Source organism: Pseudopodoces humilis, chromosome 3 (genome assembly GCF_049639895.1).
Source record: "Pseudopodoces humilis isolate 2021_Gansu_Grassland_sample_001 chromosome 3, ASM4963989v1, whole genome shotgun sequence".
Lineage (NCBI taxonomy): Eukaryota > Metazoa > Chordata > Aves > Passeriformes > Paridae > Pseudopodoces > Pseudopodoces humilis.
In genome coordinates, this window is record NC_142202.1 from 110,659,725 (window position 1) to 110,685,127 (window position 25,403).

The following is a 25,403-nucleotide window of genomic DNA, read 5'->3' on the forward strand; positions in this document are numbered from 1 at the left end:
GAAATCTCTCAGTGCTACTGCAGCACAAACCCATTCTCTGTGTCTGTTGTCATTCTGAAATACCATGAAAAAGCTTTTTTTTTAAATAAAATATGATTTTTATTCAGCAGATAAGTTATTGAATAAATACAGATTAATTTTATCATTTTTTTTATACTCTGAGTACACACAGAGCGATAAATACAGCCATAAATAGAAGACATAAATAGAAATACAGATATCTGTTGGTTCTTTAACATTTAGCGCTCAACAAGTGGAATCAATTACCTCTCAAAATGTTTTGCAATAAATCAACTGCAGCAGTGACATAAACTCAGACTGTGGTGACAACCAGGCCTGGTGGCACCAATGTCTGACTGACACCAGTAATATCCCAGTGAGCAGGGATGGCCAGAGAAGGGAAATGGGATAGGGATGAGGAAGGGAGGGAGAAGGTGCAGGATGAGGAATTTTTTGTGGCAGTGCTGGTGGGCATGTATTCAATTAGAGCAATTTGCTGCCAAGGAGAGCTTTGGAAAATATAATTCATTTGATTCACCAAACTGATATAAACCACAATGAAAAATAAATTTTTAAAAAGCACTGCTTCCCCCTCTGACTGCTTGGGGGAGTCTTCCTCCCCTCCATCACCAGCTACTTATAATTCCCATCCTCAAATCCATAAATGAACAACAGCAAGAACCATGACCTTCAGGAGACAGTTTGCTCCGATTTGGAAGGGGAACAATGTGGAACCCCTGGGACGCGAGGCAGGCGGCTGTGGGATTTCACCAGAGGGATTTTTATGGGAATTAATTCCTCTCCCCAGTGCTGCCTGCCCTGATGGCTGCTGCTAGGACTGGTGCTGGATGACGGGAGTGACACAGGTGCAGCCCACGGTGATCACCCTCTTCTCCAGGCGGTAGGAGGGGACGCAGCCGCGCTGCTCCCGCCGCAGCACCAGGATCTCCTGCTTGATGGGCACCGAGTTGAGGCTGTGGTCCTCCTGCCCCAGGGGGCTCACACAGCCCGACAGGCGGCACTGGGCGTCGGCAATCACCCGTGGGAAGCGGTTGGGATCCTCATCCAGCCTGGGGATGGGGACACAAAACTGATTTATGCACTCGGACATCGTGGTTTGGCAGGATCTTCTTGTTTATATCTCCATCATCCGGTTCACCTGTGCATTCTCACTGTGAGATGCAAAGGATCTCCTTACCCTCAACGTTTTCACAGTGATTTCCTAGAAATGGAATCAGCATTGGGAGGGTAATATTGCTGCATCACTCTTTAGGAGCTGATGAATGGAGTGGAGCTGGGTTAAATAACACAGAACTCACAACTGGCCTATATTAATTTTTGTTTGGTTTTAATTTCAGCATTTGGATGTTTTTTCCTGTTAGGAAAATGTGAAATGTCAACGTGCTCATTCTTTTCCTAGAGGAATAATTAATTTCATCATTATTTCAACCCCATGCAGCACTACAGGCTTGTGGCAGAGGGGTCGGAAAGCTGCTCAGAGGAGCTGGGGAAGGGGCTGGAGCCCCAGGAGAGGCTGAGGGAGCTGGGAAAGGGGCTCAGCCTGGAGAAAAGGAGGCTCAGGGGGCCCTTCTGGCTCTGCACAACTCCCTGACAGGAGGGGACAGCCAGGTGGGATCAGGCTCTGCTCCCAGGGAACAGGGACAGGAGGAAATCACCTCCAATTGCTCCAGGGAAGGTTTAGATTGGATATTAAGAAAAATTTCTTCCCTGAAAGGGTTGTTAAGGCATGACACAGCTTCCCAGGGTAGCGGTGGAGTCCCCATCCCTGCAGGGATTTAAAAGCCATGTGCATGTGGCAACTGGGGACACGGGTCAGTGGTGGCCTTGGCAGTGCTGGGGGAATGGCTGGACTCAGTGATCTCAGAGGGCTTTTCCAGCCTAAATGGTTCTGTGACTGATAAAGACTGACAAGATGATTAGAAACCATTCCAGTGATACCCCCTTGCACTGCAAAGCTCCTCTCGAAGAAATCTCACCCAGCATCAAAACGTCAGGGTGTGTCAAGAAGCGTTTGCAATATTCATGGGACTCTGGACATATGCTGAGAATGATCCACAGTCACCACAAAAACCCATCTGTGACACAGCCCTCCCAGTTTAGAGAACAACTGAACGGTTACCTGTAATCCCAAGGAGCCAGAGAGCGGTTCCTGACATCGTGGACCATCCCAAAGGCGTGATCTGAGTTGCTGATCCGAATGTCAACTTTCACTGTTGTAGGGAATTTGGGATCCTTTTGGTTCAGGCAACCTTCCCTCAGCCTCGCAGAGGCTCCAGCCTTTCTGGGGGGTGAGCTCCTCACGGTGAGGGCTAAAACCAGCACCAAAACCAGTGATCTGAACTGGGAGAGAGAAAAGTGTCATTAATTCTGCCCTGTCAGGAAAGAGAGAGCACAAAGACCCAAGTCTTGGTTAGACTGGACCACCACTGGGCCATCTTCAACATTTGTGTGAAACGGGCCAAGATGAGCAAGCAGCAAAATAATGTTAATAAAACTCATCATAACTCATGCTAAACTCTGATTTAAATTCTGGTTCATGGCTGATTCTGCACCAAGAAGAGCATCTGTCCAACAAGCTATGGAGATCCTACTCTGCAGTCACACAGCACCATCTTTTCATCTATAAATTGGGGTAAGGACTCAGCTGACTCCTTGCCCTTAAAACCTTGCCCAGCCATGGCTTTCTCAGGACAGTAAAAGCTGGCCACAGCCATAAACCCAGAACAAAAAGCCACAGCCATCTGCTAGAAATACTCCTCTTCCCAAGAAAATCTGAGATTCTTGGGCCATTTCCAGTAGGGAGAGTTTTAGTAAATAATAGAATCACAGAATATCCTAAACTGAAAGGGAAACCACAAGGATCATGAAGTCCAGTTCCTAAAAAGAAGACAAAATAAATGCAAGGCTTTTAAGAAAATCAAAGGAGCTGACAGTGCTGCAAATTCCACCCAGACTGAAATTTAAATGCCTAGGTATCCACAGTGAAAATTTTGATAACTTTGCAAAAAGGACCCTGCCAATCCCACATGGGCAGTGCTGAGGGAGAGATAAATAAATAATGGCTAGAAAACCACACCCTTGTCACTCAATCACCAAGCAGCTGCATCAGACACACCAGCATCCCATTCAGCTCCCAGCAGGGCTAGAAGGGTTTTCTGCATAAATCAGGGGACCTGCACTCTGCTTTCTCTCTTGCAGCAAATATATCTTATCCTTTATTTTAAAATATGAGTACTTACCCCAGCAGAGCTGGTGAAAGCCATGGTAACTTTCCTGCTGTTTTGGGTGGATGTTAGGGCGACAGGACAAGAGAATTCTCCTTCTCTGAGACCCTTTCAACCCTGCTTGTGTCTCAAGGCGGGTTGTGCTCTCCATTTTATAGCAAAGCTGGGGCACTGCCACCCTTTCCATTGCAGCACAGCTGACTTACCTGACCCGAGGTTAGGAGCTGATATTGCAATTTTTAGCCCACTTCCTCCCATCTACCTCCAAAAAAGGGACAAGCAGATGCTACTACCAGCATCCCAAATCAGCCAGTATCATTTATTCAGGCAGATCAAGAGATAAGGAAAGAAAAAAAACAAAAACCAAAAAGCCCCAAACTGTTCAGGCAAGTGTTGTTTTTTTGGGGCTTTTTTTCACTCTTTCCCACCCCCCCCTTTCTAATAATAGCGTTCTTTCACCACAAACACGTGGGGATGCACTTCCACGTGCCTCAAACAAGCCCAGCAGCAGAGATCAGCAAGCCACAAAGTCAGGCACCCACCAGGGGTTTCAAAATGAGGGCAGGACATGGAACTTCACCATTTAATCTCCCTCCAAGTGCACAACCCACACCCACCTCGCCTGAGGGATCCCTGTGTCCTGCAGGGACTGGGCAGGGGAAGGAAGAGTGAGTGCCATGGGGAATTCCTGCTGGGGGATATCGGGGCAGCAGGAGCTGGGATACCATCCCCACTGTGGTGACACATTGTGAATTCTGAGAACTCATACATGCCCTGTTAGGGCCCTGACCACCTTCACTGGCCTTCACCACCACCACCAGGAGCCCCATCCTGGCTCAGCTTTGCCCCCAGTCCCTGCCTGAGCTGTGCTGTTGGAATACTGCTCTCCTTCTCTGGCCCTGTAACCTGGGTGGACCTTGGAGCAGCACATCTCCTGGAGGGGCTCCTTGGACAGACACGGTGGCAGATGGAGCTGGGGAAGGGGCTGGAGCACCAGGAGGAGCCCAGACTTACGGAATAATCCGGAGCTAATCCATCCTGTTATCTTTAGCACTCACACACAAACACCTTTATCCTTTTCTTTGCACAGTTTGCTCCTGCTCCTGTACATCCCATAAGTCTTGCACAATCCCAAAACACTCTAAATTTGTCTCGTGGCCCTGTAGCCAGCAAGGTGGTGTGAGGAAAGCCTCTCCTGACTTGTCTGGTGGGACTCACACGGGATGTGGTGGGACTTGGGTTGATCATTGTCCTTGAACAGCCCAGAAAGGGCTGGGTCAGAAGCTTGAATTCCTCCACCTGGTCCTGTTCCTTTGTGCTCATGGAAGATTTAATCCCTCTCCATCACACAATCTTCACTTAATAATTAATAGGAGAGGGAGGCATGAAAATAGAAGTGGAAACAGGATTCTGCATCCTGTGATCCAGAAAGGAGCAGTCACCAACTGGAAATCAGAAAGTGGGACTTCCCTGGAGCACCAGGGGGCCTCTTTGGGAGTAAAAGCTATTTTTATGGCAGAAGAAACCTTTACATAACAACTTTATGGAGTTTATTTGTGCAGAAAAGCCCTGAGAGAAACCTTTCCCAAAGCTGTGTAGCCAAGCTGGAAGGAAAGGACTTCACACAAATTCATCTTCAGTCATCCAGGAAATCAACAGATTCGTGGTATTTTCAGTCCTACAAAAAAAAAAAAAATCAGAAACTTCTTACAAATTCATTGAACTTTCCAACGAGAAGGGACTAATGGTCCCTGCTCTGTCACCTCTCTTGAATCACAGCAGCAGAAATCTCCATCGACTGATGCTTTACATCACTGCAGGATGTTGTCATGACTTTGTGGTCTGGTTCAACCGGCAGCTCTGAGCCCAGTGACTCTCCTCATGTACATCTGTCACATTTCAGGTTACCAAGTCCACCTGAGGCAACACCAGTGCTGTGACACACGTTCCCATTCTGACTGTCCCATATATTCACCAGCGCATCTACTGAGCTGCGACACAGAGTGAGGAAGAGCAGGAGAGGGTGGAATTACCAGAAATCCACTTTTTTAGCCCAGAAGCTGACCTCCTTTTTTTCCCCCTGAGGGCCTGCCGTGAAAGGAAAGGGCACTGCCATGAAAATGGGCTGGATTGTGCAGGCACAGGGTTGAGTGGAAATGGTTACGTGCGATGAAGCAATGACGCTATCACGCCAAGTACCGGGTTATGAACCCCCACCACCACTTTCCACTCACTTCTTGTGTCTTCAGCAGCTTGTTACTTCAGCAGGGATTCCCTCTTTGACCCAGAATTTCCTACAACTTCCTACAACTAAACTTGGCTTGAGCTGAAGTTCACTAAAAAAATTTAATCAAAAAGAGGCCACCAACCATGAATCATCTCAAGGGAGGAAAAATACTTTTATTCATAGAATCACAGAATGGCTCTGGTGGGAAGGGACTGTAAAGATCATACAGTTCCAATTGCCTGCCATGGTTAAGGACACCTTCCACTATCCCAGGTTGCTCCAAGCCCTGGCCTTGGATACTTCCAGGGATCCAGGGGCAGCCACAGCTTCCCTGGGCACCCTGTGCCAGGACCTTACCACCCTCACAGGGAAGATTTTTTCCCTTATATATAGGAATATAAAGTTATCTCAAAAAGATTTTCCCTCACACACATCAAGGGCTTCGAGCATGGATGAGGACTCAGAGATAAAAGACTATTTTAATTCCACTCACAAGAACTCTTTGACTCCCGAGTTCCTGTAAGGAAACAGCACTGTTTGCACTGCAGGGTATGTTACACACCTGGGTTCAGGTTTTCATGGATCACAGAATCACAAGGACCTCAAAGACCATCCAGTCCCACCCCTGCCATGGGAAGAGACACCTTCCACTAGACCAGGTGCTCAGAGCACCTTCCACAGCCTGCAGCAGCCAAAGGCTGAAACTGCAGCCTCCAAAATCTCCAGATGACAGGGTCAAATAAAAATTTCAGCGGCAGCACAGGACACGGCTTGTACTTCCAGCAGCTTGCTCCTGCCTCTCCAGACACCTTTGGCAGTTTTTCCCTTGTTGACAAAGGCAGTTTGTCTCCCAGTTGCCCAGGATGTACCGAGGTGGCCTCCAGCACACCCCAGAGTCACCCACAGCCTACAGCCCCGGGCTGTGACCCGATTTCTCTGCCCTGGAGCTCCTCCTGGTGTCCTCGCAAGGAAAATTCAGAATTGGCGGTTCTCCAGCTGTAAGGGCAGGGGAAGCTCAAAATCACGGAATTATGGAATTGGCAGGATCACCTTCCACGATCCCAGGCTGCTCTAAGCCCCGTCCAACCTGGCTTTGGACACTTCCAGGGATTCAGGGGCCTCCCCGCCCTCACAGCCAAGAATTCCTTCCCAATATCCCATCTATCCCTGCCCTCTGGCAGTGGGAAGCCATTCCCCGGGTCCTGTTCCTCCATCCCTTGTTCCAAGCCCGTCTCCAGCTCTCTTGGAGTTCCTTTAGACACTGTAAGAGGCTCTTAAGTCTCTCCAGAGCTTTCTCCAGGCTGAACAATCCCAGCTCTCCCATCCCATCTCCAGAGAAGAGGATCTGTGTTTAACTTTCTCCAGTCTTTGCAGGTTTGAGCCAGACCCCACCTGAAGGTCCAAGGTTGCTCTATACCAGCTCAATTCACCCACACCCAGAGATCTCTAGGAGGCTGCAAACATGCAAAATCCCCTCCAACCCTGCTGTCATGGCTGCGTTGGATGAGAGGAGCTCCAAAATCTGGCTCTTAGAGCCCACCAGGCAGCTGAAGTCCTTCCACAGCAGCACAAGTCCCATCCGGGTAACTGCAGCTGTATCCCCACAAGTGGGAATTCTACATCCCCCCCCAAACAGCTACTCATGGGACAGTACAGACATTTTTATATCCCAAATAAAGATTTATGGCACCCAGAAAGAAGGGAGCAGGAGCTGTGCACAGTGACAACAACAAACCTCTTCAGGAGTTTCTCCAAAGCTCAAACTCACCAGAACAAAAGAAAAAAGAAATTAAAGAAAAAAACAAACCTTCAGCAGCTCTGGACAAGCAGCCAGAACTGGTCTGATTGTGTGTTCAGCTTTTCTTGAAAGTTTGCCATCACCAGATGATCCCAGGTTAAAGGCAGGAGCAGGAGGAGATGGAATCCATTTGTGCCAGGAACACACTCCCTGGGCAGCTCTGAGACCTCCCAAGGCCCTTCCCTGGGGACAAAACCCCCATCAGGGGTGTGAAATCTGGAAATTCAAGCTTTTCATGGGCAGTGGATTAGGTCAGCCTACATCTGCCCCCCCCCCCATTGCCAAGAATCATCCTCCACAAGATGGGTGGGAAGTTCAGAGCCAAGAGGAGAGGCTTTAGGCACCTTTCCCTGTGAGACAAGCAGATCTAGGCTATGTCATAGGGGCAAAATGGGAAAAAAAAAGGGGGAAATAAAAGTTTCACTCACAGTGGAGCTCTCATATTGCTTCTCTTCACCAGCTCTGAATGTTGGATTTTTTTATTTAAAAGCTAGAACGCTTAACACCACCACTCTTAACACCAAAGCTAAAAACAATACATTAAAAACACTGACAATTTGCTCCTAGGTTTTTTCCTTTCATCTCCTTGCAGAAACCTCTTCCCAAATCCCGCACTTTGAAGACAGCAAGAACATGCAGAGCTCCAGGCTCTTTTTTTGGTGCCAGCAATGCACAGCAAGGAAGTGCAGAGATGAGCTCCCCAGAATCCAGCTCAGTCACATAAAGCACTCAAACACCAAGTCTCCAGGCTGAGAGTCCATGTAAAACTTGGGCTCCTCCGCCCAGAGGCTCAGATTAAGAAGATAATGTCATCAGACACCATGATCTGGTTGTCATCCTGCATGTGGGCCAGGGCCACCTTCACCTCGGCCGCCGAGAAGGGCTCGGGGTTGTCACGGTTGATGGATTCCATCACGTTCTTCAGGCCCACGGACTGGGCATGAGTAGCTTTGAACACCTCCAGGAGAGCAGCCTTGAATGCCTTCAACCTAATCAGGGGAAAGGGAATCACCCATGGAGAACACACACCAATCCTTCCCCTTATTCCCCCAGCCCAGGATGCCTCAGACCTTCTCCATTCCAGCAGCCTTGAATGCCTCCAACCTAATCAGGGGAAAGGGAATCACCCATGGAGAACACACACCAATCCTTCCCCTTATTCCCCCAGCCCAGGATGCCTCAGACCTTCTCCATTCCAGCAGCAGCATTCTGTAGGAAAGGCCAAAACCGGAGCTGGGAGCATCAGAGATGCATCTCCAGCATGGGACAACAGCCTTGAGCCACTGGAAGAGGTGGACACACAGGGACAGCCCCCACTCACCTTGGCTCAGCCAACTCCAGCTTCTTCCCTTCACCAGCTCCTGAGGCTTCGGGCGTTTTCGGAGGGTGTGCCTGAACTGGAGCAGAAGGAAGAGTTACCTTCACCCTGTGCCTGGTGACCAAGTACCCAGAGAGCAAAAATACTGGGTGGGGGGTGATGTCAAACTGCCTCCCAATACTGTTATTTATGCTGCAGTTTGGAGGTGGATGGAAAAAAAATTCATCAGCAATAGAGTCCCAGAATGGTTTGGGAAGGGACCTTAAAGATCCTCCAACCCTTGGCATGGGCAGGGACACGTTCCTCTATCCCAGATTGGTCCAAGGCCCATCCAACCTGGCCTTGGACACTTCCAAGGATCCAGGGGCAGCCACAGAGCCTTTGGGAACCTGTGCCAGGGCCTCACCACCCTCACACAGACAAGAATTCCTTCCCAATATCCCATCTAACCTTGTCCCATATGGATTTGTGGCTCTGGTACTGCACCATGCCAGGGACCACAGGTAACAGCAGCATTGCTGCTCCCCAGGCTCTGCAGACCCAGCAGCCCCCTCAAGGAGCCAGGTGTCACCAAACCCAGGAACTCACCCTGTGGCATCTCCTCCTCGGCGTCGCTGAAGTCGTACGGGTCGTAGGAGCCCTCCTCGCCTTCTGTGCGCGCCTTCTTCCGTCTGGAGGGGGAGGAGAGGTCACCCAAGGGTTTGGGTGGGAAAGGACCTTAAAGTCCATCCTGTTCCACCCCCTGCCATGGGCAGGAACACCTCCCACTATCCCAGGTTACTCCAAGCCCTGTCCAACCTGGCCTTGGACACTTCCAGGGGTCCAGGGGCAGCCACAGCTTCCCTGGGCACCCTGTGCCAGCGCTATCCAGCCAATTCCTTATCCAGGAAATTATGATGTCCCTCTACTACAAATGGGGTGGGACAAACCACCTGGCTGAGCAAAAGGTGGGGTATTTCCCCAAGGCCTGCAGCAATCTCAGAAGAGGCTGGGGCCCTTTGCACCAAGTCCCTCCCAGTCCCTTGCTGTGGCTCCTACCTCCTTGTCCTGCGCTCCTCCTTGTCCTTCGTCTCCTGATCATCCTCTTTCTCAGTCTCTGAGTCATCCTCTGCTGGCTTCCTGCGCTTTTTCTCCTTCTCCAGCACCTGGGTGGCAAAGGCAGGATGGGCTCAGACCTCATTTTCACTCAAGCTGCTTTTAGGGACCAACCCCAAGCACCCAAAATCCCAAAGTGGTGGCCTGATCCCACACTGTGTCCAGGAAAAGTTTGCACCAGCAACCCAGGGTGCTCAGCTTGCACCAAGTCCAATCCTTCCAATGACAATTCCAGGATCCCCTGGGGACAGAGGGACACCTTCTCCCCACCTTTTTGAAGTAGGCGAACTGCACCAGCTCCAGAGCTGCCTCAGCATCTTGCATATCTACTGTCTTGTTCATCCTGGCCTTGGCATGGGCTGTGGAGAGGCGGATCAGGGTCTCCAGGGTCCGGGCTGTGATGGGGGAGGTCTGGGGGGACAGAGAGGTGTCTGTGTGACCCTCACCGAGAGGTGTCACATCCAAGGTGGAAAACACCTGTAAGAAGAGAGGCCTGTGCCTCAGTTTCCCTCCTCCTGGCCCAAGAAGGAGCTGCCCCCAGGGCTCACCCTGGCCATGTCCGAGTCCATCTCGTTCTGGCTGCGCAGGCGGGAATACTCCTCGGCGATGTAGCTCGCCGACTCCTCGGTCAGCACGGGCTTGATCATCTTTGCCACGTGGATGTACTTCCTCATGAACTCCATGCTGACAACCTTCTCCCTGTGGGAACACACGTACACCCACATTAACCACAGTGGGGATGGGCTTCCCATCCATTTATACCCCTTGAGAGGCATCCAATTCAGCTCCAGATGTTCCCCACCTGCTTGGCACAAGAGATCAAGCAAGGCTCCCTTAGCATCCTACCCATGGATCAGCTGGAGCATCGCTGGCACTGTCTGGATGCTCAGGCCAAACCCATGAACCCCCAGTGCTGGACACCCTGAGGGAGCTCTAGGGGATGAAGGACTCACTTGCGGCGGTTGGGCCCGTGCAGGAGGTCATCGTGTTTCTCATAGACCTGCAGCTCCTGCTCCTCCTCCTGCACAAAGTCAGGGTCATCCGTAGCCAACATCTCCACAGCACTGCCCAGGGGCATGGCTGGAAAGGGGAACGTACAGAGAATAGGATTTTACCCTCTGGAGCAACTTCTAATAGTCCCCAGAAACAGTCCCCAAGAGCTGCCACCAAGGGGTGACACCTGGCTGAGGAGGGATGGGACTCACCATCCCCATCCTGCTCGTTGGGGTTGCGGTAGCGGTGCATCCGCAGGACGTGGTCCGAGATCTCCCTGTCCTGCTCGGGGTCCATCTGGTCCAGCACGATGAAGAGCAGATCAAAACGGGAGAGCAGGGAGTCCTGCAGGCCGATGTTCTCCATGGGCGTCTTGTACTGGTCATACTGGGGAAGGACAGCGTGAGGGTTACAGGAGACCCTCACAGGCCAGTCCTGGCTGCCAGGGAGGTTGGGGGGACCTTCTTGGGCCAGGCTGGATGGATGGATGGATGGATGGATGGATGGATGGATGTGCTGGCAGCTAGACACCACACCAAACCCAGCCTGCTGCAGCAGTACAGCCACTTTTCCTCATCCTGCAAGGCTCTTATTTCCAAGGAAAACAGGTATTTTTTGCAATCCCTGATCAGACACCAAGACTGAGGATTGCCATCAGCATGAGGGTCCACTGGGCTGCCTCAACATCCAAGAAGAACCAAAACAGGGTGAGAAACCCCAGGAGGTCCTCTCTCCTCCAGCAAAGCCATGACCACAACAGACACCAAACCAACAACAAGGTCTTTGCTGTGCCATGCATCCAAGTCACGGGTTTGGGGGATCTTTGGGAATTCACCAGCTGCCTCCCCCCAGCACCCTCCCTTCTCCAGGGCAGGGTAACACCAGCGCTCACCCGGCCGTAGACGGGGTTGGCGGCGGCCAGGACGCTGCAGCGGGAGTTGAGGCGGGCCTGGATGCCGGCCTTGGCGATGGTGACCCGTCCCTGCTCCATCACCTCGTGGATGGCCGTGCGGTCAATATCGGACATCTTGTCGAACTCGTCGATGCACACCACGCCCCGGTCGGCCAACACCATGGCTCCCGCTTCCAGGCGCCGGTCCCCTGGCACGGGACGGGGGAAAACAGGGTCACCCACCGGCCCTACACGTCTGCCCTGCCATTCCCATCACCCCTGGGATGAGGGTGAACCTCAAGGAGCAGCAGCATCCTTCTGGGTTGCTCTCTGACCCAACCCTACAGCAGAGAGAATGCTTAGGGAACACGATGCCTTAGGTTTCAGCTTTCATATTTTCCAGATTCTGTACTGCACGAGAATATAACTCTGAACTTCACACGAAGTGTTGGCAAGCTCCCCTCACAGTTTAGTTAAGACAAAACAATCCTTTTCCAGCTGGAGAACCAAGGACACCATTGCAGCTTTGGGCCCAAAAAGTATAAATAACAGCAAGTTGAGGAGAGCAGTCTGGGAGAATGGGATTTCATTAACTGAAGCTGTAATTGGACAATTAACCCCAGTATGTGAATGGACCAAAACTTATAAAACTGTGAAAACGTGTGATCCATCATCCATCTTGGGTGGAGCCTCGGCCAGGCTCTTGTACTGCCCAAGGTGCATCCTTTGAAGGCCTTTTTAATAAATACCTACTTTATTCCTTTAACACTGTCTAGCCTCTGCTCTAGGCAGCCTCTCAAGGCATCATAAGGACCAGGGTTAGGAATGTCTTCCCATGAGGAAGCCTGCTACTAGCCCTCAAATGTGGCACCAAGCGGAAGAAGAGTAAAGAAAACCAGCACCCAAGAGAAATGGAGAAAACACCCCAAAACACGGGATTCCATGATCCCAAATGATCACTACCATAAAGCTTCTGGTGGAGCAAGTCCTGCAAGTGTCACTGCAGAACAAAAATCATAAAAGCACTAAGGCTGGAAAAGACCTCCCAGATCATCGAGATCAGCAGCCTAGGATGTCACAGAGTCCCCCCCAGGAGTTAACAGTCCTCACCCCAATGCTCCTCACCTGTCTCTGGGTCCGTGGTGACAGCAGCGGTGAGGCCGACGCCGGAGGAGCCCCTGCCGGTGGTGGGGATGGCCCGGGGTGCCGTGCACAGCACGTACCTCAGCAGCTGGGATTTGGCCACAGAAGGGTCTCCTGGGATGGGGAATGGCACATTTAGGAATAACTCATCCCCCGGGTACCAACTGCACCATCAACCTGGGTCTGGTTTGGGGGTGTTCAGAGCAGGGGTGGGTGGAGGGGAAAGGGGACAGAAGGGTTTTGTTCAGGCTTCATAAAATAAGGTAAGCAGATGATCTTCCCAGTATCATCTATAATCCCATGGGAGGAAACTGATGGAGATAAGAGACTTGAGGCTATGGGGATGGGACAAGAGGCAATTCAGGGGACAGTTCAGAATACAGGAAAACCCAATGGGACAGCAGAAACAAAAAAAAGTCTCCTTGACCATGGGCAAACACCAGGATAACAGCTCACAGAGGTCATGGGATCCCCTAGAACCATGGAATGGTTTGGGTTGGAAAGGACATTGAAAGTCACCTTGTTCCAACCCCTGCCGTGGGCCAGGACACCTTCCACTATCCCAGGTTGCACCAAGCCCTGTCCAGCCTGGCCTTGGATGCTTCCAGGGGCAGCCACAGCTTCTCTGGGCACCCTGTGAGAGGGCCTCCCCATCCTCACAGGGAACAATTTCTTCCTAATATCCCCTCTAACCCTGCCCTGTGGTCATGGGAAGCCATTTCCTGTGTCCTGTCCCTCCAGGCCCTTGTCCCAAGTCTCTCTCCAGCTCTCCTGGAGCCCCTTTAGGCACTGGAAGGGTCTCCAAGGTGTCCCTGGAGACTTTTCCAGGCTGAACACCCCCAGCTCTCCCAGCCTGACTCCAGAGTAGGGCGGGTCCAGTGCACTCCAGTCCAAGATATCCTGTGCACTCACTCACAGCTTTCTTGTGCTGATGACTCCATATCTGGACACATCTCCATCCCTGGATATGTTCAAAACCAACTGGACAAGTTCCAAAGCAACCTGACCTACCAGTGACACCAGCTCAGCCCTGCACACATCCCTGGGCCAGGAACCTCCAGAACTGCCCTGTCTAACCTCAGCTACTGCACAAAACTCCAGAATCCTTCACCTCACCCTCAACAACACCACCCAAGGCTACCTCTCCCCAGCCCTCCCAGACCTATCAGCAAGATGTTGATGTCTCCTCGGATGCGGCTCCCGTTCTCCAGGATCTTCTCCACCCCTCCCAGCAGCATGCAGAGAATGGCCTTCTTGATGTACTCGTGGCCATGGATGCTGGGAGCCAGGGATCTGGCCAGCTGGTCAAAGATATCCTAAGGCAGAAGAGGCAGAGCACGGCCCGTCATGTGGGCTGGAGCAAGCAAGAACAAGCAATACTTTAAAACGCCCTTTCAGCCCAAATTTCAGCTTATTCCTATCAAAGAGCCACATGGATGAAAATTACCTGGAAAGGAGAAAACTATTGGCCAGAGTTTTCTTTCACAGTGGGATTTATCTGACAGGACCATCTTGTCACTGTCACCCAAACAAGCACTGGAAGCAGTGAGAGCAAGGCTTGCTCCTCGCTGTGCTACAAAGGAAAGCTCTGAGCATGAGAGGCTGGGGCAGAACCCCATTATCTCAGTCTGGGGTGAGAAAATTGGTGCTTCTCCTGCAGAGGAAACTCCCTGGAAACCTGCTGGTAGGGTCAAGACACAGCAGAGCTGCCAGCAGGAAGGATGCAAGCAGTACAGAAGCAGCAAGAAAAAACACAGGGCCTGATCACAGTCTAAGCAGAAAATTCCAAGAAAATTAATTAGAAAATCCAACAACCTGCTAAGAGGGTTGAAGTTACTTGCAACCCAACAAGAACCTCCTTAGCCACATGCCAAGCTGAAACTTCATGCCTGGACACAAGACTTAGATACCTTGGAGCGGCTCTTGCTGAATCTCTTGATCTTGGCCACATCTGAAGCAGAGTAGAGAGGCCGGACGTCTTTGCTCATCTGCTTCACATGGCAGGCAATGAGGATAGTCCTGGAGAATGGACACAGCTGTGGTCAGCTCGGAAAACCCCACAGAGACAGAGCAGAAGCTTCCACAGGGCCATCACTTACTCTAGGAAGCCCTGGAAGGGGTTGGGAAGCTTTGACAGCTGTAGCACTCTTAATCCAACTGTGCTGGACCATCAGTGGAGCATCCTTTAAAAGCATCCAAACCCTTCTGGGCACAGCTGGAAGTCACAGCTGCACAATGTGAGGGGAGACCTCACCACAGTCTACAGCTTCCTCACGAGGGGAAGCAGAGAAGTGGCACCAATCTCTCTCTGGTGACCAGTGACAGGACCCAAGGGAACAGCTGGAGGTTTGGGTTGGATACCAGGGAAGGTTCTTCCACCAGAGAGTGGTCGGGCATAGCCCAGGCTCCCCAAGGAATGGGCACAGTCCCAAGGCTGCCAGAGCTCCAGGAGAGTTTGGACAATGCTCTCAGGGCTGCATAGGGTGGGATTGTTGGGGTGACTGTGCAGTGCCAGGAATTGGACTCGATGGTCCTTGTGAGTCCTTTCCAACTCAGCATATCTGCTAAATAGGATGAAGGTGCAAACCACTTCCAAGTGATTTAAGCCACTGTTTGACCCAACTCTCTGATGGCCACCTGCTAGATCTCACCTTCCAGAGACTCAGCCAAGCAGGGTGAGAGGGCTGAAGCCCAAGGAAGACCCACCTGAAAGTGCCTGAAGTGTAGCCTCCCTTCTTCCCTGGCAGGCAGCGGTACGTCCCCACCACCTGGATGCGGTCCCCAGGCTTCACCCTGTCCACCAGGTCATCGTCCAGAACCACATCCACCGAGCGTGGCAGCTGCCCCGCCGGGGCCTTCTCAGGCATCTCCTGGATGGTGATGGTCTGGTGGTCCTTGTAGACCGAGAGGCCAAACTCTGTCTCCAGCGGGTTGTTCTCTTCATCCTAAAGCAGGAACCCAAATTAGACAATGAGCACCATTTCTCAGGAGAGCAGGGAGGAGAGCTGGGGTCAGCTGAGAGGGGGGAACACAGGCTGCATCACCCAACCTGCACAAGGCCGCTGGAAAGGGTTGTTTAGCAGGACTGGAGGCTGGGGCTTACCAGCTCCATACTGAAGCTGGCACATTCTCCCTAGAGGAACCTGCTGCTGCTTCACCTCACCTTGGTAGGGTAGACGGAGCTGGATGGGAAAGCATCCAGGGAGGTCATGTCTGTGTATCGGCGTTCTATTGTTTTCTTGGTGGCTGGGCAATAATGGACACTCCGGACGACTTTCGGACGCACCAGAGAGCCTGGGGTTGGAAAAGAGAGGACTTAGGGGTGGAATGTCCCACCCCTCTGTCAGCAGACAGCCCCCAAAAGGATCTCCAACACTAAAATGCACTTGGATCACAACTCCCTGTCAAATGTGGATAGGATTTGCTGATTTTAAAGACCACCCCAACACTCAAGACCTTCAGCTGAGCTCCCTATTCTGGCCCAGGCAAGCAGGGACACCTTCCACGATCCCAGGTTTCTCCAGGCCCTGTCCAACCTGACCCTGGACACTTCCAGGGATGGGAGCTTCTCTGGGCAACCTGTGCCAGGGCCCCCCCACTCTCATAGGGAACAATTCCTTCCCAATATCCCATCTATCCCTGCCCTCCGGCAGCAGGAAGCCATTCCCCCTGTCCCTCCAGGCCCTTGTCCCAGGTCCCTCTCCATGCCAGAGCTTCTGGAGGGCTCCAGCTCCTCCACAGCAAACCCCTGGCCCCTCCACAGCCGCAGCCCCTGGCAGTCCCTCAGTCTCACACTTTGTCACGATGCCCTCCACGCAGACGATGCAGCTGAGGAAACAGGCTGTCAGTGTCCGTGGGGACACGTGCTTGGAGCCAAAGCTACCCTCCAGCCCGATGTAGAAGTCCTCGTACTGCTTGGCATAGGTGGCGTCGACGGAGGCGACGAAATCCTTCAGGGCGCGCTGGAAGGCGATCAGCTCCTCAAAGGCATTGCTCAGGAGCCTGCAGCACAGGGAGGTGACAAAGCACACGGGTCAAACCCTTCCTCCTCAACACTCTTCCCACAGCCCAGCTTGCTCCACAAGTTTACCAGGAGCAGGAGGTGAAGAAAAGCAAAGTCCATCACAGCTCTGTGTGAGGTGTGCTGGCACCAACAGCCAGGAGCAGAACAATTCCAAGCATATCGAGGGAGCCTCACATGACCCTGGCCAGACTGGCAAGGCTGGCCCAGAATATCCCTGAGCATCCTCAAAAAGGCTGAGAGACGTGGGGTTGTCCAGCCTGGAGAAGATTCAGAGAAGACCTCACAGCCCCCTCCAGTGCCTAAAGGGGCTTTGAGACAGCTGGACAGGGACTTGGAACAAGGGGGAATGGCTTCCTGCTGCCAGAGGGAAGGGTTAGGCAGGATATTGGGAAGGAACTGTTCTCTGAGGTTGGGGAGGCCCTGGCTTTCACCAGAGGACAAGGTTTGGGGCTTTCTTGTGACAAATGATCTGCAGAACCAGGGCTGAACCTCTGAAACCCCTCTCAGGCCCAGTGCCCCAGGTGCTCCAGTGCCCCACACCCACCTGCTGGCTCTCTTCTCGTTCTTGCGCCGCAGGTCGTTGATGTTGACGATGAGCCGGTACTGGTTGTCACTGATCATGTCCCGGACCTTGCTCTGGTAAATCCCTTGGTCTTCCTGCAAGTGGGAGTGGGGGAAAGACACCCAAAAATCAACTCACTTTGCATGTCCGCCTGTGTGAAAAAGGAGCCCATTCCTGCAGAGCTGGATCCTCTTTATCCCACCGGCTAAGCAGGAAGGGGCAACACAGGGACCAGGTGCTCCCTAACTCCTGGTAGGAATGGGGGGGGACACAGGGACCAGGATATCCCAGCTCCCTGGGCTACACAGTGGGAAAGATCAGGTGGTTCCCAACTCCCGGGGGAATGGATATGGAGGGGGCGGATGGGCACAGGGCCCAGCTGTTCCCAAACTTCGGGAGCAGACATGGGGATGAGATGCTCCCGAATCCCTAAGGATACAGAGGGGAGGGGACATGGATTAGGTGTTTCCCAACCCCGAGGGACATGGAGGGGACGCAGCACCCGCACCTCCCGGCCCGTCTCACCTCATCGTCCAGGAAATCGAGGTAATCGCGCTGCGCCTCCCGCAGCTCCGCATCCTCCAGCCCGCCCGCCGGCGTCGCCATTCTACCGGGACGGCCTGGGAAGGATCCCTCCGCCGCTGCTGCCGCTCCCGCTGCTGCCGGGGAAGGCGGTGGGAGCCGAGGGGAGCCGGGCTGGTCCCGCGATCCGCTCAGGCCCCGCGATCCCCACAGGCCCCGGAATCCGCTCAGGCCCCGCGATCCGCCCCCGCCGCGCGCCCGTTTCGCGCCAAACGCAGCTCCTTTCCCGCCACCGGGCGGGAAATCCGCCCTCGGCCCGCCCCTCTACGCTGCTGATTGGTCAACACCGCCCAGCCACAGCCAATGGAGCGGGGACAGGTTGATTGACAAGAACGTCAGCCTATCAAAGTGCGGGGGCGGCGCAAGGGGCGGGGATAGGGGTACCGGGGATCGGCTCTGATGCCGGTTCCGGCTCTTGGAAGTCACCGAAGGGCCGAAAATGCCGCTTTGGGAAAAAATAATAATTTAAAAAGCAAACACGAAAGCAACAAGAACACCCAGAGACAATCCCAAACCAAGAAAAGCCCAACAAAAACTAATTAAAAACTAACTGAGGGTTATGTTTTTATACTGTATTTTGGGGAGCCCCGTTTCCGGGTGTTTTCACCCCGTACAGGATTTTTTCCCCAATATTCCACCTAACCCTGCCCTCCAGCAAGTTAAAAACCAGTCCCCCTTGTCCTATCGCTATTTGCTTGTGTAAAAACTCCCTTTCCCTCTTTTTTCCAAGCTTCCTTTAAGTCTCCTAAGAGGCTGCTGTAGGCAGGAATCAAAAGGCGCCGCTGCCTACAGGAAATCTGCTGCTCGCCCTTACAAAAAAAACCATCGTGGTATCCCTTAAAAATCTTTATCTAAACTGTGTTTAAAAATAGAATAAAAAGCATGAAAAAATAAATTTTGATCAGCAAGGCATACCTGGCACACAAACTTGGCCGTGTCCGCTGGATATTGTAGCTCACAGCAGTTTTTCCAGGGTAATCCTGGGAATAAATATTCACCCCGGGGTGTGCTGGGCTGTGCAAATGTTGAGGCACAGAATTCCCACTGCCTGATCTCTCCAGAGGGAGCAGCTGCGATTCTTTTTTCGGAAGAGGAGCAGGAAACAGCCTTTGCCCCGTTTCCCATTTTCTGTTTGTGTGCCTGGATCAAATCACTCACTGGAAATGCCTGATAACTCTGTGGCCAGTTTGGGATACGTGCAGCCCAAGGCCTGGGTATTTGTCCTGCTCCAGAGAGATTTTTTTCACACTGCTCCGTGTCAAAGTGAAAGTTCGAAGTTTCCTTTTGAGGTCTTTTAGCCCTCCTCTGGAATAATTTGATGGAGTATTCAGTTTGGCAGGTTGGCAGAAATAAAGGATTTTATGCTCTATTGCTGTTCTCTTCCTTTTTCTCTTTTTCTCTTTTTCCTTTTCCTTTTCTTTTTTTTTTTTCTTTTCATTTTTCTTCTTTTTTTTTTTTTTTAATTTTATTTTTATTTTTCCCTTTACTCTTCCAGGTTGCTCTGCTAGCTCCAGAGATGTTCCCTGAGCTGGAATACCCTCCCGTGGCTTCTGCACACTCAGCAGGACCCATTTCCCTCCATCTGCTCCTCAAATCCACCCCTTCCCTCTGATTTGATGGACATTTCTTGTTTTCATGAGTGGAGAAAGCACAAAGAATGAACAGAGAAAACCTTTGGCACTGGCACTTCTGTTTCTGGCAACTTTTTGTTTCCTGGCATTTCTGTTTCTATTTCTATTTCTATTTCTATTTCTATTTCTATTTCTATTTCTATTTCTATTTCTATTTCTATTTCTATTTCTATTTCTATTTCTATTTCTATTTCTATTTCTATTTCTATTTCTATTTTATATTTCTATTTCTATTTCTATTTTATATTTATATTTATATTTATATTTATATTTATATTTATATTTATATTTATATTTTATTTATATTTTATTTATATTTATTTTTTTATTTTAAATTTTTTTTTCAAGTGGTCACATTGAGGATCTAAACTGGCTGGAGGAATCTGTGCAAGTCCCCAAAAGAAATATGATTTATCCCATATAAATTGCCAGAACTTGATATGAGATTTCACCTCTGAGATGCTTTTTCTCCCTCTGCAGGAGGCAGAATATTAAATCCAGCAATTGACAGTCTGTGTGCTGCACTGCAGACAAAATATGGGTGGAAAAAGGTAAAATATGGGTCTAAAGCACCCCGTGAGTACAAGACAGAGCGGGTACCAGGGTGGGATTCAGGTACATCTATGCGGATTTCACAAGATGTCACCCACATTTGGGTGGTCAGGACGAATCCCAGCCCACGGAGATGTTGTGGATGGCTGTGGTTTTCATCCTGCCAGGACCTGGCAGGGCCCCACCGCTCCTGGCCGCAAGGTAACAGGAGTTCGGGATAAAAATAGCCGCTGTTGTTATTCATGACAGCTCCCTATAGCAACTGCTGCGTGCCTGAATAATTCATCGGAGCAGGGCAGGCCGAGGAGGACGGAGGGATGGAGGGCGGTGCAGAAGGATGAGAAGAAGGCAGAAGCCTTCCCTGCCTTTTGGGACTCCCCAGGATTGTGCCCAAGGTCTCCCTGAGTTCACCTCCCTGCCGCATTCCGGGTGGAAAGGCAGGACAAGCTCACAGGGACATTTAGTGCTTCCTATCCACTGGAAAAACCAGGAATTCAGCCCTTAGCACACAGAGCAGGTCTGCAGGGCTTGCAGAGAAACAGAAGGATCAAGGGTGGACGCAGGAGCAATTTCCATGGGTGAATTGCACACGAGGGGCTCTGGCCAGAGCACTTCAATAGCGCTCAGCCTGGATTTTCTCATCCCTTCCTCACACCTCTGTGTGTCAGCATCCACCCGTACTTGGTTTCTGAGGTTTAAGGGTACCCTGTGATCCTTCTAAGGTTCTGGGATGTTGTGGGGTTTTGTTGTTGTTGCTGTAGTTTTTGGTTTTTTGGGTTTTTTTTCTCTCTTAGTTCAACTAAATGTCAATTTTCAAGCCACAGTTCAATTATCTAGTTTCCATCTGTTTGCTTTCCTGGCTGCTGAGTAGCCTTGCCTCACCCATGAAGGGCAGGAGAGAGGCTTGTGGCTCATTCACAGCTCCAAAAATGGGGGGAGAGTATCCCAAATTCGATGGAGTGTCACCTGATCATCTAGCAACACACTGGAGTGGAGGTTTGGAATCTATTTGTAATAAAACAGAAGGATAATAACATGAAATATAATGTTTGGAATGAAAAAAAGTCACTTTTTAGAACTGAAAGTATGTGGAGAAGTGACACCACCTATGAGATGTTTTTATCAGGGCAAATTTTACATTTTCCAAGGGATTAAAGGGATTTATATTTACTGGGCTCTCCTGAAGCTGTATTTGCAGGAGCTGAACCATAACTAGGGGGTGAATTCACTCTCACAAGCAGACTGTTGTCCTGACTCTCATCACAAATAATTTAATGCTGATAATCCTCTCTCCTGACCTTTTCCCTAACACAGGCTGGAGAATTTCACCCCATCACATCTTCACCCAGTTCAGGCATTTCTGACATCATTTTCTTGAAGTATTTGCTATTCCCACGCACTCTGGTAAATCTTTAAACGGTTCTAGCTCCTGGTGTTTTTCCTGTTGTGGAGAAGAACAACATGGAAAACTACTATCAGGGTGTATAAATGGAATTTCTTTACTGAAAGGCATGGGGGAATGCTGGCATCTCACCAGGAGAGCACAGGAAAATGGGTAAGGAGTTAAAGCTCTGATCTTCAGTGTGTTTGGATGGGCTGTAAACACCTTCTCTCTTCCCAGAGTAGGAGCCCAGAGCATACAGATTTGTTTTTCCTCCAGCATGGCCCTAGCACAAGTGATGGGAACACAAAATCTTGTTGTGGTCCTGCTCCTGATGCACAACTACTCCAGATCCCGTGGGGATTCGTCCTGTTCTCCTGCTGTGCAGGAGGAAAATACAGCAATTAATAGAGAACCAAAACAAACCCACACAGGCTGTGCCTGCGGGCATAAGGAAAACTGAATTCCAAATGAAACCAGAGGAGTGGCTGAATCAACAATAAAGATCTGGAATGGGGCAACCAAACCACATTTGCAGGGAAGTCCGAAGGGCCTGGACACAGAGCTGAGGTTTAGTGTTGCTATTTTGGTCTCCTCATCTGCTCTCATGACTTCTGGCTGTTACTAAAGACAGTTACAGCTGGTTCCCCTTTTTCTTTTCCTATTCTCTCATTTTCTCCACCCTCAAGCCTGGAAATCACCCATCTGTATGCAGAACATCTTTGCCTATTCCTCAGAATCTCTGGGAGCTGCTTTTGGCCCTGGGGCAGGATCCACTGGTCACTTCAGCAAGTGATAGCCAGCTTTAGAATCACAGAACTGTTTGGGCTGGAAGGGACCTAAAAGAACATCCAGTTCCACCCTCTGCCACGGGCAGGAACATCTTCCATTGTCCCAGTTTGCTCCAAGTCCTGTCCAGCCTGGCCCTGGACACTTCCAGGGAAGTGTACATCACCTTATTATAATGAATTTATTCCAAGTATTTAATCTAACCCTGCCCTTTTCATCCATTCCCCCTTGTCCTTTCACTCCAGGCCCTTGTCTCAAAAAAACCCCTCTGCCCTCTATCACCCATTCCCCCTTGTCCTGTCCCTCCATCCCTTGTCCCCAGTCCCTCTCCAGCTCTCCTCGAGCTGCTTTAGACACTGGAACAGGCTCTGAGGATCCTGGATCCTTCTCCAGGTGAGCATTCCCAGTTCTCCCAGCCTGGCTCCAGAGCAGAGGGGCTTCAGCCCTTGGAACATCTCCATGGTCTCCTCTGGACTCTCTCCAGCAGCTCCAAATCCTTCTGCTGCTGGCCCCAGGGCTGGAGGCAGCTCTGCAGGTGGGGTCTCACCCGAACTGGGCAGAGGAGGAGAATCCCCCCTCCCCTGCTGCCCACACTGAAGAATCAAACCAGGACTTGGGGGGGGTTTCAGGGATGGGTCCAACTCTCCACCACCAGCACCCCCAAATCCTTCTCCCCAGGGCTGCTCTGGATCCATTCCCTGCCCTGATGGAAGCTGGGGTGCTGCAGCACTCCGTGTAAGGCACAGTAGTAACCCCATCAGACTGTCCCAATGGGCTGTCACTGCTGCGGGTGAGCCACGGAGAGACAGGAAAGTCCTGACCCCAAACTGCTACACAACCCTTGTGCAACACGTGGGGAACAGCTGATGGTGCCAAAATTAACTGTATCAAGTGCTTCTTTCTGATTGCAGAGGCTGAACTTGGTAACCCAAGGCTTTTATGGATTTTTTTTGTTTTTCTGAATTATTAGTTAAAGAAAGACCTAGTGTTCTTAGTGTTCTAATTCTGCATCTGCAGAATTTTTATTTAAAACTTGCCAAACAGATGATGAGCATCAATCCTTGCCCAGCGGGAAGGAGTTCCATACAGGCACAGACAGGGAAAAAAAAATTCTCTTTTAGCCAACAACAATAGCAATGAGTCAATATTCTTTATTACAGGCAAATACAGGGAAAAGGTAACTCATCCTACTTTCTGGATTACATTTGGTGCTTGGAATACCTCAGCTGTCTTTGGTGCAAAGCTGCTACGTTGCTCCTCAGCAGCACAGTGTGGACATGGTGTGTGTGGATGCTTCTTGCTGGATGGAGACCCTGATCCACAAAAGAAGATCCTTGTTTTGAGTAATAACTCTAAGCACCTGAAAAAACAGGACCTTTTGCAGGTCACTTCCAAGGTCTCTTCCAACCCAAGCCATTCTATGATGCATATTTGGGTGGGGAATCAAGGCATTCAGGACATGTTTGAGAGCACAAAGCATGTTTGAATCCTATCAGATGACTGTAGAGGGTAGGGAGAGCCCAGCCTGGTACAGCCCAGTCTTTACTCTGGGACTAATCTCCTGGGCAAACACAACCACACCTGGGTTTTGACTTGGAGAGAGCTGGGTGATTCATTTCAGGGTTTAAAATGCCATTGCTGGAGAGTAACAGGGACTGCAGCATAGCAGGGTAAGTTTGAGATGGACTACAGAGCATGGCTTGGTACCACTCACCTGAGAGCCAGCGATCAAAGAGATCTCACTGTGCAGCATCCACCAGGCTTGGGTTGCAAACAGGTTGTCAGTACCCACCCAGGAGAGCAGTTATCCCACACAGAGCTGCCCTTTGCCCTTCCCGTGGCTGCCCTAGGGCATGGCTTGAAGTTAAATGAGACAAAAACCTGAGGTAAAAATGGCCCAGCACCATTGCAATATTCCTGTTGCAGCAGGGATCTCAACCCCACCATCCCCATCTCCCTGGGTTGTGTTTTATGTCTCACCTCCTATGCCCTCTATCACCCATTCTCCCGTGTCCTGTCCCTCCATCCTTTGTCCCCAGTCCCTCTCCAGCTCTCCTGGAGCCCCTTTAGGCTCTGGAAGGGGCTCTGAGGTCTCCCTGGATCCTTCTCTTCCCCAGCTCTCCCAGCCTGGCTCCAGAGCAGAGGGGCTCCAGCCCTTGGAACATCTCCATGGCCTCCTCTGGACTCTCTCCAGCAGCTCCACATCCCTCTGATGTTGGGGGTCCGAGATCTGGAGGTAACTCTGAAGGTGGGGTCTCACCCGAATGAAGCAGAGGGGCAGAATCCCCTCCCAGTTTAAGGAATGGAGGAGAATGATGGTGCAGTACTATGGGTCTTACAGGAGATGTCTTAGAGGGACAGAAGATGAGTGCAAGAGGTCACTGAGGGAGTTGGGAGTTGCCAGTTGTATCCCATCCACATCCCTGAGTGCCATGACAGGGAAAAATTGAGGTTCCTTCCTGGCTTCTTCACCGTGGATGTTTTCCCTCCTCACTTTGGGGGCACTGGCTCTCCCACGTGCTGTGAGATTTGTGCTGGGACTTGCCGAACCTTCACCCACACTGCAGAGATCTTATCAGAGCTGAAAAGTCTCATTCCTGGGCTGCCTCTCTGTGGACCTTCTCCCTGCAGAGCAAGCAGTCCTTCTGTTTCCCTCATAAACCCATCAAAACCCAGCAGCTCTGACAGGCTGGAGCAGCAAAGCCCGCATGAACCAGCTGAGGCAGAGCCTGGAGAGGGCAAACTCTGTACTCATAAATTAACCTGTGCCTGGGGTCACGGTGACTCCACAGCTGAACCCACCACTGTGGCTTTGGCACAGCTCCATCCAGGATGCATCAGCCTCTCCCAGACATTTCCCAGGCACAGCTCAGGAGCCTATTTTCTGGAGCCCAAAGATTTTGGTGCTGGCAGTTGGCTTGAGGCCATACTGCCTTTAGCCTGGAAATCTTGTGGAAAATCATCATCTGTTCCTTCAGACTTGCACGTCCACAGCATCAAAATCAGGGGGCTCCCCCCCCACTCCATGGAAGTCATCTGGTCCAGCCCCCTTGCTTAGGGCCACACACAGAAGATTGCCCAGGTCCATGTCCAGATGGATTTTAAATATCTCCAAGGATGGAGGTATCTCTTGCTGAGGAACCTGTGCCAGTTCTTGGCCACCTTCACAAT

The 25,403-nt window shown here is 51.1% G+C and overlaps 2 protein-coding genes across 2 annotated transcripts; both read right to left on the bottom strand.

The window, feature by feature from the left end:
* Positions 1-251: 251 nt before the first annotated feature.
* On the bottom strand, positions 252-3,344 carry LOC102107069 (interleukin-17F). The gene is made up of 3 exons (XM_005528813.2): positions 3,261-3,344; positions 2,141-2,361; positions 252-1,070 (listed from the first exon to the last, which is right to left on the bottom strand). The coding sequence occupies exons 1-3, from the start codon at positions 3,282-3,284 to the stop codon at positions 833-835; spliced, it is 483 nt and encodes a 160-aa protein (XP_005528870.1). The 5' UTR covers positions 3,285-3,344; the 3' UTR covers positions 252-832.
* Positions 3,345-7,733: 4,389 nt separating this feature from the next.
* MCM3 (minichromosome maintenance complex component 3) lies at positions 7,734-18,101 on the bottom strand. Its single transcript, XM_005528780.3, has 17 exons — positions 17,823-18,101; positions 17,280-17,392; positions 16,505-16,713; positions 15,875-16,005; positions 15,418-15,656; positions 14,622-14,730; positions 13,874-14,027; positions 12,694-12,825; positions 11,569-11,777; positions 10,889-11,063; positions 10,637-10,763; positions 10,232-10,382; positions 9,954-10,094; positions 9,627-9,733; positions 9,177-9,259; positions 8,592-8,667; positions 7,734-8,259 (listed from the first exon to the last, which is right to left on the bottom strand). Exons 1-17 carry the CDS (start codon positions 17,901-17,903, stop codon positions 8,061-8,063), a joined length of 2,436 nt encoding a protein of 811 aa, XP_005528837.1. The 5' UTR covers positions 17,904-18,101; the 3' UTR covers positions 7,734-8,060.
* Positions 18,102-25,403: the final 7,302 nt, after the last annotated feature.